General features: G+C 40.8%; 2 protein-coding genes across 3 annotated transcripts; one reads left to right on the top strand and one right to left on the bottom strand.

Moving 5' to 3' along the window:
• Window positions 1-571: 571 nt before the first annotated feature.
• On the bottom strand, window positions 572-3,154 carry LOC105895753 (zinc transporter 1-like). Its single transcript, XM_012822435.3, has 2 exons — window positions 2,234-3,154; window positions 572-2,022 (listed from the first exon to the last, which is right to left on the bottom strand). The coding sequence occupies exons 1-2, from the start codon at window positions 2,796-2,798 to the stop codon at window positions 1,154-1,156; spliced, it is 1,434 nt and encodes a 477-aa protein (XP_012677889.1). The 5' UTR covers window positions 2,799-3,154; the 3' UTR covers window positions 572-1,153.
• Window positions 3,155-8,579: 5,425 nt separating this feature from the next.
• On the top strand, window positions 8,580-13,315 carry kif3cb (kinesin family member 3Cb). Of its 2 annotated transcripts, none has more exons than XM_031581034.2 (8): window positions 8,580-10,414; window positions 10,527-10,628; window positions 10,758-10,880; window positions 11,054-11,172; window positions 11,689-11,805; window positions 11,932-12,037; window positions 12,136-12,293; window positions 12,676-13,315. In XM_031581034.2, the coding sequence occupies exons 1-8, from the start codon at window positions 8,954-8,956 to the stop codon at window positions 12,794-12,796; spliced, it is 2,307 nt and encodes a 768-aa protein (XP_031436894.1). In that variant the 5' UTR covers window positions 8,580-8,953; the 3' UTR covers window positions 12,797-13,315. The 2 variants fall into 2 exon arrangements, with proteins under 2 accessions (XP_031436894.1, XP_012677869.2); XM_012822415.3 differs by having other exon boundaries at window positions 11,929-12,037.
• Window positions 13,316-13,526: the final 211 nt, after the last annotated feature.

Raw genomic sequence — 13,526 nt, 5'->3', positions numbered from 1 at the left:
TAGCACACAAGGATGCAGATGAATCAAGACAGAAATAGAGACACAGCTGGTAATAGTGATCACTCTATTGAGTGGATATGACTGTGTAAACAGCAATATATGTTGCTGGTTTCAAGGTCCATCTGAAAAAAAGGAGGGGGGGAGCTGTTTGCTCAGCTGTTTGTAATGCACTCATAGACCCCTGACCAGACCAATACATGCCAGCTTTGAGTTTTCTCTGCACTTTCAAGATTTTTCAGATGAAAACAATTCAATTTTATTGTTCAGCAAAAGCAAATAAAATGTAAAAATGTTGGGAGAGATTGCAATTGTTCTGTTTTGTGTTAGAGGCTTGACTTCTTACCTTATTAAAGCAGTTTAGCAATCTAGTCCATGTTAAGACATTCACATTAAAAGGAACAAATAAACACTTGTAAAATGTTAAAACTAAAAAGTTAAGGGATAAACTCGTCATAACAAAAAGAAAAATAAGGCAGGCCGTGGCTAAGTGAATGATTACTTAAAGAATTTAACTTTACAAACAATTGGCAACATGTCCTATCATTTAATTTATTTGATTTAATAAATCATATTCTTAATTTTTTTTATTCAAAGTTTAAATCTGAATATTACTAAATATACAATGCCTATTATTATTCGACATTATCTTACATATTTTTTTTAAATGTTAACGTTAACAGAAAAAGATATCTGAAGTAAACAAAAGCACTTCCAGCTCTATATGACTTAAAAGTAGTGAGCTTCTCAGATTGCAATTACGTAAGATTACATTTGTGTTGGCAAACATCAGTGGACATACAGTACATGGCAGCTTTCTGAAGTCCAAAGAGGTAGCTTGTAGCTAAATAACCTGGCAAAGTAGTATCTTTAAACATTTCATCAAGCCCAATCCATGGCTTTTCTAGGTGGGGTCTCACATGATGATAAGCACGGTAGGCACATTCACATCATCTGTTGTTCCAGTCATGAGTTCTGGTGTTCATGAGTCACAAGTCTGAAGGGTCTAAATGGAAAATCCCATGGAAGACAGCTGATATTCCAGGAGAGAATGACAAAATGATGAAAAAAGAAAGAAAAGAAGCATATCTGTACTTAGCGTGTGAGAGTCTAAAAATTAACTTTAAAGTCCATCTCAGTGGTCTGAACATTGGTTTTACACAGCAGACTCTGTGTCCCTCTGCAACCTCACCTCTGCCCCCTGCCCCTCTGTGTAGATCACTTCTGTCCCAGTGGGGGACTGATACTGAACTTGTGGATCTGTGGTCTCTCTGCAACTGGTGGTTCCCACAGATGCAGCAATGGCTCCAGCCCCACAGCACTGCTTCGGGGCGCACTGGACCCGGCATGGAAGCTCACACATAGCGCCACTGGATTCTGCTACAGTGTCACCCCCAAACTCAGGCTGGATTGTGGTGGCATGGATGCCCTCGTCATGGAACATATCTTTGATGCGCTTGGCGATGTCCATGTATGCATCGGGGTTGTGGCACTTGATGTGAGCTGTGGCAATGATGCGGCTGCCGGCCAACTGCCAGACATGCAGTTCATGCACAGCCAGGACACCGTCCAGGCTCCGCAGGCGCATGCGCAGCCGTCGCACGTCCACCTGTTTAGGCACTGTCTGCAGCAGAATGAGTGCAGACTCCTGAAGCAGCGGAAAGGTGGTGTACAGCAGGATGCACACCATCAGCATACACAGGGTGGGGTCAAGGTACAGCACCCAGCAGGGTCCAGCAGAGGGCATATCTGAGACAGAGGTCCCATTAAGGGGAACCTGATGAGGGCAGTGCTGGCTGAAGCAGGGGTTATTGCACAGTCCCTCTGGAGGACATGGCTGCCAAACATAGTTGAAGATGAGGGCATTTACCACCACAATGACAGAGCCCAGAGCATCGCCAAGCACATGAAGGTAGACACCGCGCATGTTGAGCTGAGAGTCAGAGCCCTGGATGGTCTCAAGCTCCTCCAGATGCACTCCACCATTTAGATGCACCTCTACTTCCTCACTGCAGACCACCTCATCTACAAAGAAAGAAAAAAACATCATAGAAATAACTAATAATTACATCGGAAATGGACTAGGCCTTTATGTTGCCATTGTTAAAATATTTTATATCAGCAAATATCTGTAGTTATGTCCCCAGCAATGTAAGACAGCTTTTATTCATTGTTCCTCATATAACCTACACTGTGCCTATATTAGAAAGTTTGAAATCAGTATATTTGTACTAACCACTTTTCTCCTGGCTGCCTGGGTTCAGCATTAAGTTACAGGACAGGTCTTCTGATGACCCATCCAGCCGAGATTTTGTGTGACTGGATTTCTCTGATGCTTTCTTCGTCGTGGTCCCGTGAGAATGAGAATGAGAGTGAGAGTGTCCATGTCCAGCGTGTTCGTGAAACAGAAAAAGACCCAATAGGTTGACAAGAAGCCCAGCGGCACCGACCCAAATAACAGCCCGGGGATTCTCGATTTCATGAGGGACCGTGTAGCGCTCCACGGCCTCCAGTAGGATAGTAAAACACAAAGCTGTCAGGAACACCGCATTAACCAAAGCTCCCATCACTTCAGCCCTGATCCAGCCGAAAGTGTTCGTTTCAGTGGACCGTGTCATTTCTGCGAAGCGCATGGCAACCAGGGCCACAGCTAAAGCTATCACATCTGAGAGCATGTGAAACGAGTCCGAAAGCATGGCAAGAGAAGCGGTCATTCGACTGACCACAACTTCCACAATAAAAAATCCAAAAGTTAACGAGAGCATACACAGTAGCCGACCGCGTTTAGGTTCCCATGCCATATTTGACAACAGAGAACAGACCTGTGGCAGCAAATAAACTTGACCTCAAAACTGCAAACTTAGTCTGGCAAGTTGGTATTGGTGGTCATAGATTTTCGATTTAGCCTTGGAAACAGACCGACGTGTTGAGAAGTAAACTATACCGTCGCTATTGGCAACTCGCGAGACTGACCATCATATGCCATTCAAACGACGCAGCCGTCCCACAACGTCAGTTCAAACAATTTTTCTTTTACAGGAGAGAGGCTAATCTCAAGAATTATGGCACAGCGGAATAAACACAAGTATTAAACAATGATATTCAGACGTTGTTGTTCTAGTTCATTGAGAGAGTTCGCAGTTTGCACTCGGACCCGGTGAAGTTCTACACACGGAGTTCGAGAAACGCCCTCCTGGATTTCCATTGGCCAAAGATTGCGTAACAGCTTGGGCGGCTACATGACATCAGTAAGAGATGTTTATAAGGTGCAGTTTTTAGGCCTATGCTAATTTTGATGGGTAAAAAATATTGCTAGTGTTTGTCAACTAAGTACTTCAACTAATATCTGTTGATGTAAAGGTTCCAACCTCACAACATTTCACACCCTGCATCACTACCACATTCTTTAGATGCACAGCAACTTTTGTAAAATGTTGTCCCTGGGGGGAACTGCAACTGAATAAAGTGTTATCTTGAAGCACATTTCCATCTTTATTCCTAGTTTGTTTAAATTAATCAGTCACACATGTTGAATTCACATTAGAAAGAACATTTATTGAGAAAAATCCCACATATCTCTGAACAATTGCAATTATAACACAGATAAAGCATGTTTTGTAAGTGAGCTCACTGGAGCATCTTAATTTTAAGTGCTTGGACCTTTGGGGAAAAATTGTTGCCATCCAAGTTCATCAGTACCTTCTGGAAGACTTTGAATGTTAATTTGAGCTCCTGGGGGTAGCTCAGGTTGAGAGTGTAAATCAGTACGAAGAGCATGGTACATCCAAAGCAAATGCTTTCCTTTCCAGGTTGCTCAGCAGCTCCACACCCTCGATCATAACTCCGACATCTTCAGGCTCTTCCCCAGCATCAGCACCCATGGTGGTCAAGTCCCTCTCTGCTTCTTCCATGTTGCAGTTCTAAGGGCAACAAACATCAGCCCTGAAAGCCCAGAGTGAAGTTCCATCTACTTACCATGTACTCCTTGATGAGAGTCTCACTATCCTCATTGAGGTAGACACACAGACTTCTCAGGACACAGTCTCGCTTGGTGTGTATGTCATCACTCTGAGGGCATATCCATAATTATTACACCATAAATTACAAGAATATAAGTACAGAAACTTTTAATCACTTAAGAGGAAGTAGAATTGAATTGAGAAAACTAAAAAACTAAACTTTTCAAGTGTTCTATAATATTATTGCTACTTCCTTCTCTCACTGTAAACAGGGCAGGCCATCTGTTTTGGAATTCAGCCATCATTGGCGAGTCCTGGACCACTTCCTGTAGGAGAAGGTCTGATCCATCCCATCTTTTAACACATTTCACATTGACATAGCACAGGAGAACAAATAGCTATCTTAAGTTTTGCCAATGGATGTCTCTATAATGACAAACATACAAACATACTCTCAAAACAAATCATGCTAATAAACTGTGCATACCATGCATGCATGCACACACGGGTGGCCACATATAGCAGTTAAGGGGATAAAAACATCAGAGCAAGAAAGTGGCATTTATCCATAATCCCTGGAACCAGGATCTCATTAACCTAACTCAACACTGCAATACAAAGACTTTGATAGGTATTTTGCATATTTACTGAATGAAAACGGTCTGCATTTACTTCATTGTAATGTGGACTGCTGTTCCATGTGAAAGAAACATGTTAAATCAACTCCGAATTCCTCTTTCAGTTTAAAAAATGCATTAATGCCCTTAAGTAAAACGGACAGGTTGACAAACAGGCACAAGAAAAGTTTGGTTTTCAAAGATGGATCTTTGAAAGGTTAGGAGACCTAGATGTGATCTCAGTATTGTTTCAATAATGTAAACATTTAATCACAGATATTTCTCTTAAAATTCCTTAGGAGAAACCGTTTGAGGCACTTTATTGTAAAAATCTTAAAAAGATTTCCGAGATACCCCTCTCCACAACAGCTTTGAATGGTCTTCTTGTTATAGACTAGTTTATTGCACTTTATTGGGTATTTACATCCCCAAATACCAAGGTGGTCTTGAGAGAGAAACATGAGGAGGTAATACTGAGATGTCAAAACATTTAGTAAAAATGGAGCATGATTTGTGACCCTGTTGAGATCTCTCCTTTAACACCATAGGATAAATTTGGTCCATATAGAAATCTGAGGAGCAGGAGATTTAAGATAAAATCTCACTTTTAATCTCATTGTCGTCAAGGAGAAAGTAAGGATATCTCTTAGATATCATTTTCTTATAGGCTGTTTAAGATTGTATATTGATTGCATTAGCTACATAACAATCTAACAACAGTTAATATGTTGGGAAAAACATGCAAATATATCAAATATGTTTGCTTAATATTTCAAGGAGAATAAACCTGAAAGCTAATTGTCATATAAAATATCTGACATGGTGGGACTAAAGCACACACTGTAAACCCAAACAGTTCTACTTACTTATTAACATTATGTATTCAGTACTTAAAACTTGGTATTTAGTTGACCCAACTTTAAATGTATCAGTTTTCTGAGCAAGTGAAGACGTTTTAATTGTATTGGAATGTATTTGTTTGAGTAAACATTGCCTGATAACTCATATTTTTTTAGTTTCATTGAAACGTGACGTCTGACGTCATCAACGTCGTTGCAGGACTAGTTCAGAACAGAATCAGAGATCTTGTGATGAGAGATGGAGACAGCAGACTTAATAATTGTATAGTATCAGTTATACTTCTATAAGCATGTTCCTCCTGTAGAAGAGGAGTCGGCCAACTTCGTAGGGTCACCATATTTGAGTTTGTGAAAAAGAGGACACTTCGTCGCGGGGAGGGGCGTGGTAGTGTATAGCATACAGATGACCCCGCCCCCTCCCCCTCGACGGAATTTTGACACCTCTTCCACATGCAGATGTCATGTGCTGTTGTAAACAATGCAACTAGTGGAATTGGCACGGTGCTCAGTGTTGCCAGATTGGAAATGGTGAAGTATCGTATTAAATGCTCAAAATGATCGTCTTTGGAGGATAATTATCGTGCATCTGGCAACACTGAGAGGCCGGTCGACCAATGACAGTTCTCGCTACAGTCAGAGCGTGTGCTAGAAGGTGGAACGTAATGGAGATACCCTTTCCTAAAGTTGTAAGGGCGTAAAAACTAGTTTGTGAAGGACCCAGAGAAACACAAATATCCGACGAGGCTAAATCCCGGACGATTTTGCAATCACTACCGGACGCATGTCCGGGTAAAAGAGGACGTCTGGTCACCCCACCAAAGGAGATATTTTAGTAATCCTGTCGCTGCTAGGCGTCCTTATCTGGTAAGTAAACTGTGTTTTTTAGCTGTTTGTTGCGACAAAATTGCGGGAGCAAGTGAAATTGCGGTAAGAAGTGGCGAATTTCCCTCTTTGTAATTATTATTGAGTAATCACGTTTTGGCTGTCAAGTAGCAAGTTCAGTTGCACGACTGTTGGCGCTGGCGGCTAGGAAGCTAAAGAGCTAAATAGCTAGTTAGTGGGTTATTTCCCCCCAAATATGTTCATGTGCAAAGTAAACAACAATCAATTGTTTATGTTGAAAACAACTCATGTTCTACAGAAACACCATATAATTCATATCAGCATGCTAATGTTATATGTAACCTTTTAGCAGCTAGCTAGCTTCTATGTGTTTTAATGGATCTGATGGATAAAAGTGTTAGCAGCAAGCTAACAATAATGGTCGAGAACTTCAATTAAGACCTACAATATTCTTTTTGCCCTGACAGCATTCGTGTTGCATATAAACAACAAACCGATTTGATGTAGACATATAAGAAGAGGAGTCAACCATATTTTTGTGTACAGGCAGAAGGCATCACGGACTGGCAAGACAGCAGAGGTGCTACGGGTGATCCTCGAGGCTTATGACCTTCAGGTATGTCATTTTCAGTGATCACATTTTGTTTGTTACTGAAACTTTAATATTAATTGATACTATGTATTATTAATTGCCAGTTTTTTTGTAAGTGTTTCCATTGAAACTCTCCTGGTAATTGTATTGATGGTGTTTTACAGGAGGAAGAGGAGCCAGATTTTGATGATGCTCCTGTTGCTCTCCTTACATCGGGTCCCGACCCCTTCAGCTGCGAGAACATCTTTGAATTGGGTGCAGAAGATTTCTGGGGCATTTATGTTGTTGTTTGACCTGACGTATGCTTTCAATTTAGAATATCCGAAAAAAACTCACGCACACCTTCTCATACAGAACCTTTTTATGTGTCTGGATGACAACAAACCTCTGAAACCGTCCTTACTCACCTTAAAAAAATATTTGTTGAAATAAACGATTTGTTGTTGACTTGTTAACTTTGTAAAGCTGTTCTTTAAAGCTTTGATGTAATATTTTATTTTGTCAGTTGTTTTACAAGAAATATAAATTATGTGATACCTCTTAAGTTTTTCTCATCTCACTCTTTTTAATAGAAATCTTACATAGATTTGAATGTTTCTTGTAGAGTAACTTTCAGTTTAAAGTCAGTTTGTAAACAGAACCAGAAAATCAGTATATGTGGTCAATAATTGAAAATAAGTAGTGCTCACTTAAAAAAAGTTAGCTATTTAAGTATTACCTACTCAGAATAATCAAGCGGAGTTAACTTTAAAAAAGTAAGCTTATTAAGTATTGTTTACTCAGAATAATTAAGTTGAACTCTTTCACCAGTATTAAGTGCACTGAACTTGATTTTTAAGGCTTAAAACTTAATTTTATTTTGTGTTGTTGAGTGAAAATAATTTAGTACATAGAGATTAAAAGATTTAAGTATAAAAATATTTGAATATAAGTTCAGAGAACTTAAAAATTATGAAAACGATAACAAAATAAATCAGTTTAGCCGATGTATCATTTTAAAGTTAAGTTTACTTAAAAATAATAATATATGTACTCAAATTTTATTATGTAATCGGTTACATCAAAAGTTGTAAGTACTCTGAACTTGTTCAGGTTTACAGTGCAGCACATCCCATGACACAAGGCATGTCAAAGACAGAACCCATGTCCCAAATTCTATTGGTATTTTAGTGCAACTAGAATGACCAAACACATATAAAGACGGTTGGAAACACTAATAGCAAAGTTTGATTATTATGTTCTTGCGAAGGATAATGGTAATCCATTTAAATCCACTCAAAACAACTGTCCACTCAAAACAACTGATTTACTATTTAAACAATGTATATTTGAGTTGATGAAATTAATGGTAAAGGGAAACTTTTTTAGATTAAGTTCTGCTAATTTAACCTAACCTAATCCTTTTGTTTATATTGACTGTTGGAGTTTACATTGCATTAAATGAAAATTAGACAATACAATAGGCTATCTTGTTATCCTTTGAACAAATCATAGTGATAACACTAACATATTGTTATTAAGAGTAGTGCCGAATTGAAACAGACCTCAATAATAAGCTACGCCTAAACCTACAAGCTACGGTATATGTTATTACTTAAAGCTAATGCCTGAAAAATAAATGAGACACAGTGAACGTACGTGCATTGTCTGAAAGGTCAAAGGGTAGCCAATCTCACAAGGACTGTTGTAATAGATTTATTATAGCAGTACTCCTAGGGCGTGGGCTATGAGACGCTTTGCACTGCAGCCTATCCATTGTCTGCGGAGCAGGGAGGGGACCACGGAGGTGCAGAAGAGGGCTGGGCTGTTGCGTTGGTTCGTTCCTGAAGCATCATTTCATTGTACCTATATTACTTATCAATTCGTGCTGTGGCAGCTGAAGATATTAGAGTCAAGATGCTCAAGAATCCGTCATCAGTAAACACTGGAATACAGGCGAAGATACCAGCCACAGAAGAGACCATCGTCCTTGAACATAACATATTTTGGGGGGAATGCATCTAACATCTCCGTAAAGAACGGCGAGGAAGCCAGACTTAGAGGTATTATATTATTGTGTGAACTGTGATAGGATGCCGTTTTGACATGTCGCGGAAGACTTCAGATAACGTTATGATTCGATTGCGGAGGATGTCTATGGCTAAGAACAGCGAAACGGTGAAGGTGGTAGTTCGGTGCCGCCCCATCAACAAGAAAGAGGAGACGATGAATCATGAAAAAATAGTTGAGGTAGATGTCAAACTGGGACAGGTAAGGGTGCGTAATCCGAGGGCACAGCCCGGTGCGATCATGAAAACATTTTCATTCGATGCGGTGTATGACATGGCCTCCTCCCAAAATGATCTGTATGACTATACATGCAAACCTCTTGTGGACTCGGTTTGTCTTGGTTTCAATGGAACAATATTTGCCTATGGACAGACAGGGACAGGCAAAACATACACAATGCAGGGTTTGCCATCAGACCCTGAAAAGCGTGGAGTCATTCCAAATTCATTTTACCACATTTTCACCCACATATCCAGATCTCAAAACCAGCGGTATCTAGTACGGGTCTCTTACATAGAAATCTATCAGGAGGAGATTCGGGACCTGTTGTGCAAAGACAACAACAAGAAACTGGAGCTCAAAGAGAATCCTGAGACAGGGGTGTATGTGAAAGACCTCTTGTCAGTGGTGACCAAAAGCATCAAAGAAATTGAACATGTGATGAACTTGGGGAACCAGTCTCGGTCTGTGGGTTTCACTAAGATGAATGAGTGCAGTTCTCGGTCGCATGCCATCTTCATTGTCACCATTGAGTGTTGTGAGACAGGCGTGGATGGTGAAGATCACATCCGTGTAGGGAAACTTAACATGGTGGATCTGGCAGGCAGTGAGCGTCAAAGTAAGACTGGGGTCAAAGGAGAGCGCTTCAAGGAAGCTGCAAAGATCAATCTGTCCCTGTCTGCTCTGGGCAATGTCATATCTGCCCTGGTGGATGGCACAAGCACCCATATCCCATACAGGGACTCCAAACTCACACGGCTGCTGCAGGACTCGCTAGGGGGCAACTCTAAAACAGTAATGGTAGCCACCATTGGCCCTGCATCCTATAACTACGAGGAGACCATCACAACCCTGCGGTATGCCAACCGGGCCAAGAACATCAAGAACAAGCCTCACATAAATGAAGACCCCAAAGAAGCCCTGCTTAGGGAGTTCCAGGAGGAGATTGCGCGTTTGAAAGCACAACTTGAAGAGCGAGGGATGATGGCGAAAGAGAGGAGGAGGAAGAGGAGAGACAGCATGAGGATGAAGAGAAGCATGAGCAGTGGAGAGGTGGAAAAGCCCCAAGGGGGTTATGTGGATGTGGTGGAGACTGTACAGGAAGAGAGGGATGGAGATGGGAGTGAGAGGAAAGCGGAAAAACTAAAGTACAGGAACAGTGTAAATGGGAACCTCGAGGAGCTGGAGATGTATAGACTTCCTGAAGAGAGAGAGAGGACGGTAGAGGAGCTACAGAAAGAACAAGAGACCATAGAACACATCATAGAGAAATATAAGGTAAGAGAAGTGTTTATAGGGTTCATTGGGGTTGTCATAGGATGCTGAACACTTCATGAATTATTGGTGGGTGTTGTTGTTACATTACCTTACATGTTCTATTTTATTCCAGTCTATGGAAAGCAAGCTGTTGGTTGGTGGTAAGAATATTGTGGACCACACCAATGAGCAACAGAAAATGTTGGAACTGAGGAGACAAGAAATTACAGCACAGGTAAGAGGCAGAAAGAAAGCTTGCTGCTTTGGGACTGATGGGCAATGACACAGGTTATATCGACTGACTGAGTCACTCTGGCCCTCCCTATCACATTATCTATCCCTTTTTGTGCCCTGACCCGGGTAGATGAGACAGGAGAGAGAAATGCAACAGCAGATGTTTGAGCAGGATGAAGAAACTGTGGAGCTGAGGGAAACCTTCGACACCCTGCAGCAAGAGGTGGAACTCAAGACCAAGAAACTGAAGAAGGTGAACGAGTTATGACATTGATTTAATATAAGAGAATATTAAATATATTGATCTCATTTGAAGATATTCTTTACAAATGTATTATTTCATAATATTTCATAAACGTAATTTTAAATCAGTTTAATGTTGTCATTTTGTTAACCTTTTATATTTGTTGGTCATCTGGCATACAGTTGTATACCAGGTTGCAGCTGGTAAAAACTGAAATTGGAGACATCATTGATGAGCATGTGGCCACCAGACAGGAACTGGAACAAACACAACATGAACTGATCAGGGAGATGAAGTTTAAGTAAGCACATACTGTATTTCTAGTGCTCGTTGCTCCATCCAATACACACTAAATTATCTTGTTCTTTGTGTTTGTGAGAGTATGTGTGTGTGTGTTTATGTGTGCATGCACATTTCACTTGCTTTATCTCAGATTCATGTTTGAACAGATTAAAGTCACACATATACATACATACATACATACATACATACATACATACACACACACATCACTGGAAAGATGAACATTTTACTGTTAGTTGATTGAATCACATCCTCATGTCCTACAAGTTGTAATATTCTGATGGCAGTCGTTAAACAAAGAAGACCTAAGCATAGAAAGCAGCTTGGTCACACTTAGAAACTAGAATAAATATACAGCAATTCTACAACTCAAACACAGTCCACACTCACAATCTTTAACACAGATAACCCTATTTCCCATCTGCAAATGAATCAAATCTACATTAATCTTTAAACTTTTACTCTGTGAGAACCTCACAAACTCTATGCCAAAAACTGTCTGATATTTGTGCAGGAATTTGATAATAGAGAATTTCATTCCACCCGAGGAGAAGAACAAAATGATGAACAGACTACAGTACGACAGTGAAGAGGACCAGTGGAAGATGCTGCCCCTTCTCCCCTCTGAAAAGTGAGAGAAGAAATAGTTGTTACATGATCATAACAGTTTCTCGTTTGATGATTTGTGAGCATGACTATGACAAGACTTCTTTTCATATTTGATTCTTAATCAAAGCTCACTTTTGTATTCCAGCAGCCGCTGTCGTGTTAAGCGAAGACCAGCATCTGTGGTTGGATACAAGCGACCCATCAGCCAGTATGCCCAGTCTGCTGCAGCCACAGGAGCACCTCCCAGATACAGGGTTGGTGGTGCCTCTCTACACTATTTAGAGGCTATTTTAAAACTCCATTAATATGTAGTTCTGTGGACACTTAACCGGCTTACCGTGTGATCTTACAGGCAGAGAACGTCATGTTGCTGGAGCTGGACATGACTCCGCCAGCCATGTTTCACCTGAACTTAAACGGGACAGATCTGATCAGCAGAGACCTGCTCCCTGACTTCGTCCACCTTCGAAGGAGAGGCACTGCAACTCGAGTGAGGAAATCCCAGTCCTGGTGAGACGCTGGAGCTTCCTTTGCGTTTTGATTATGTCCAGAAGAGGGGGGTAGTTCTATACATAAGGTCATGTTTTCAAATCTCTGAAAGTGTGTTCACAGGCAGCAGATGTGAGGAACTCTCTTTAGAAGCCTTGTTTGGACAATTGCAATAGGTTGTGGCTCACCCATAATGTTATATTTTACTTAGATTTGATAAAGATGGGAGGCGTGACAGGAATGCAGGCTACTGTGCATGGCAGGGGATCCACCATTAGAAGCGATAGAGAAACATGCCAAAGAACTGCTTAGAAACACGATCTCATGGTTATGAGCTCACGGCAGATGGCCCTGTGTCTAAAAATCCCCCACCCATCTTTTTGATGATCTGTTCTCTCCTCAGGAATCAGGCACCTTGCATGCCTTCGACCTCCTCTGCCTGCTGGCTGGCTCCTGGGTCCCCGCGCACCTCAGTTTTTCAGGGTGCCTGTGGCGCCACCCTTCCTGCTGATAAAGAGGCCTAACCAAATCATCCATGGATGAACTCGCTGCCTGTATGCATCCCTTCATTCCAAACACCTAATATGCTTTTTCTCCATGCCAGAGAGAAAGAAAGCAAGGCAGGCTAAAGCAGCTTTGCAATTACTGTTATTGTTATTTTGTATTATTTAAAGCCAAGCATTTTTATTATTTGTATTATTTAAAACTGAGCATTTTTTGCCTCTGCAGCTTTGTAAACAACATTTTTTAGAAGCTTTCGATACTTGAAAAGCACAAGGGTGTCTTTAAATGGCTTTAAGCCATTTTGCATAAAATTAGGTTTTGAAAATGAACTGTAGCCTTTGTGAATGGTGCAATGTTGAATTACGATAACTCAGCTGGTGAAAGCTTTGATAAACAGCTTTATTGTGGCCTGATGTGTGTGTATGTGGGCAAAAGCATTTCAATGGTTATATGTCTTCTTTCCCTGTGAATTGGGAATGCATTACGTATCTGTGTTACAATGTTAACTAGAAAAAAATAGAAAATAATGTCCAAACTGGTCTCTGTGTTAGTGGTTTATAAATGTGTTCCATGCCAGTTTAGTTCACATGTCACTCACTGCTTTGTGTCAGCTGTGGACACAACCTGTATAAACAGCATTCCCAAAAACAAGATCAGCACTGACCTCTACAGCAGGAAAGAAAGACAAGCCAGGATGTAGTCTGTCCAGCAACAGATTGCAAACCAGCATGAGTGATGGTCTGTAGCTGA

Source organism: Clupea harengus, chromosome 14 (assembly GCF_900700415.2).
Source record: "Clupea harengus chromosome 14, Ch_v2.0.2, whole genome shotgun sequence".
In the NCBI taxonomy this organism is placed as follows: Eukaryota; Metazoa; Chordata; class Actinopteri; order Clupeiformes; family Clupeidae; genus Clupea; species Clupea harengus.
Note: the sequence above shows the minus strand (reverse complement) of the source record. Positions and strands in the feature narration are given on the sequence as shown.

Excerpts from the sequence above, each read along its gene's own strand:
- LOC105895753 (XM_012822435.3), bottom strand. The coding sequence starts at position 2,798 with ATGGCATGGGAACCTAAACGCGGTCGGCTACTGTGTATGCTCTCGTTA. Across the intron at positions 2,023-2,233 it reads AGGCAGCCAGGAGAAAAGTG|ATGAGGTGGTCTGCAGTGAG; the intron begins GTTAGTACAAAT and ends CTTTCTTTGTAG.
- kif3cb (XM_012822415.3), top strand. The coding sequence starts at position 8,954 with ATGTCGCGGAAGACTTCAGATAACGTTATGATTCGATTGCGGAGGATG. Across the intron at positions 10,629-10,757 it reads GACAAGAAATTACAGCACAG|ATGAGACAGGAGAGAGAAAT; the intron begins GTAAGAGGCAGA and ends TGACCCGGGTAG. Across the intron at positions 11,806-11,928 it reads CCCCTTCTCCCCTCTGAAAA|CAGCCGCTGTCGTGTTAAGC; the intron begins GTGAGAGAAGAA and ends TTTGTATTCCAG.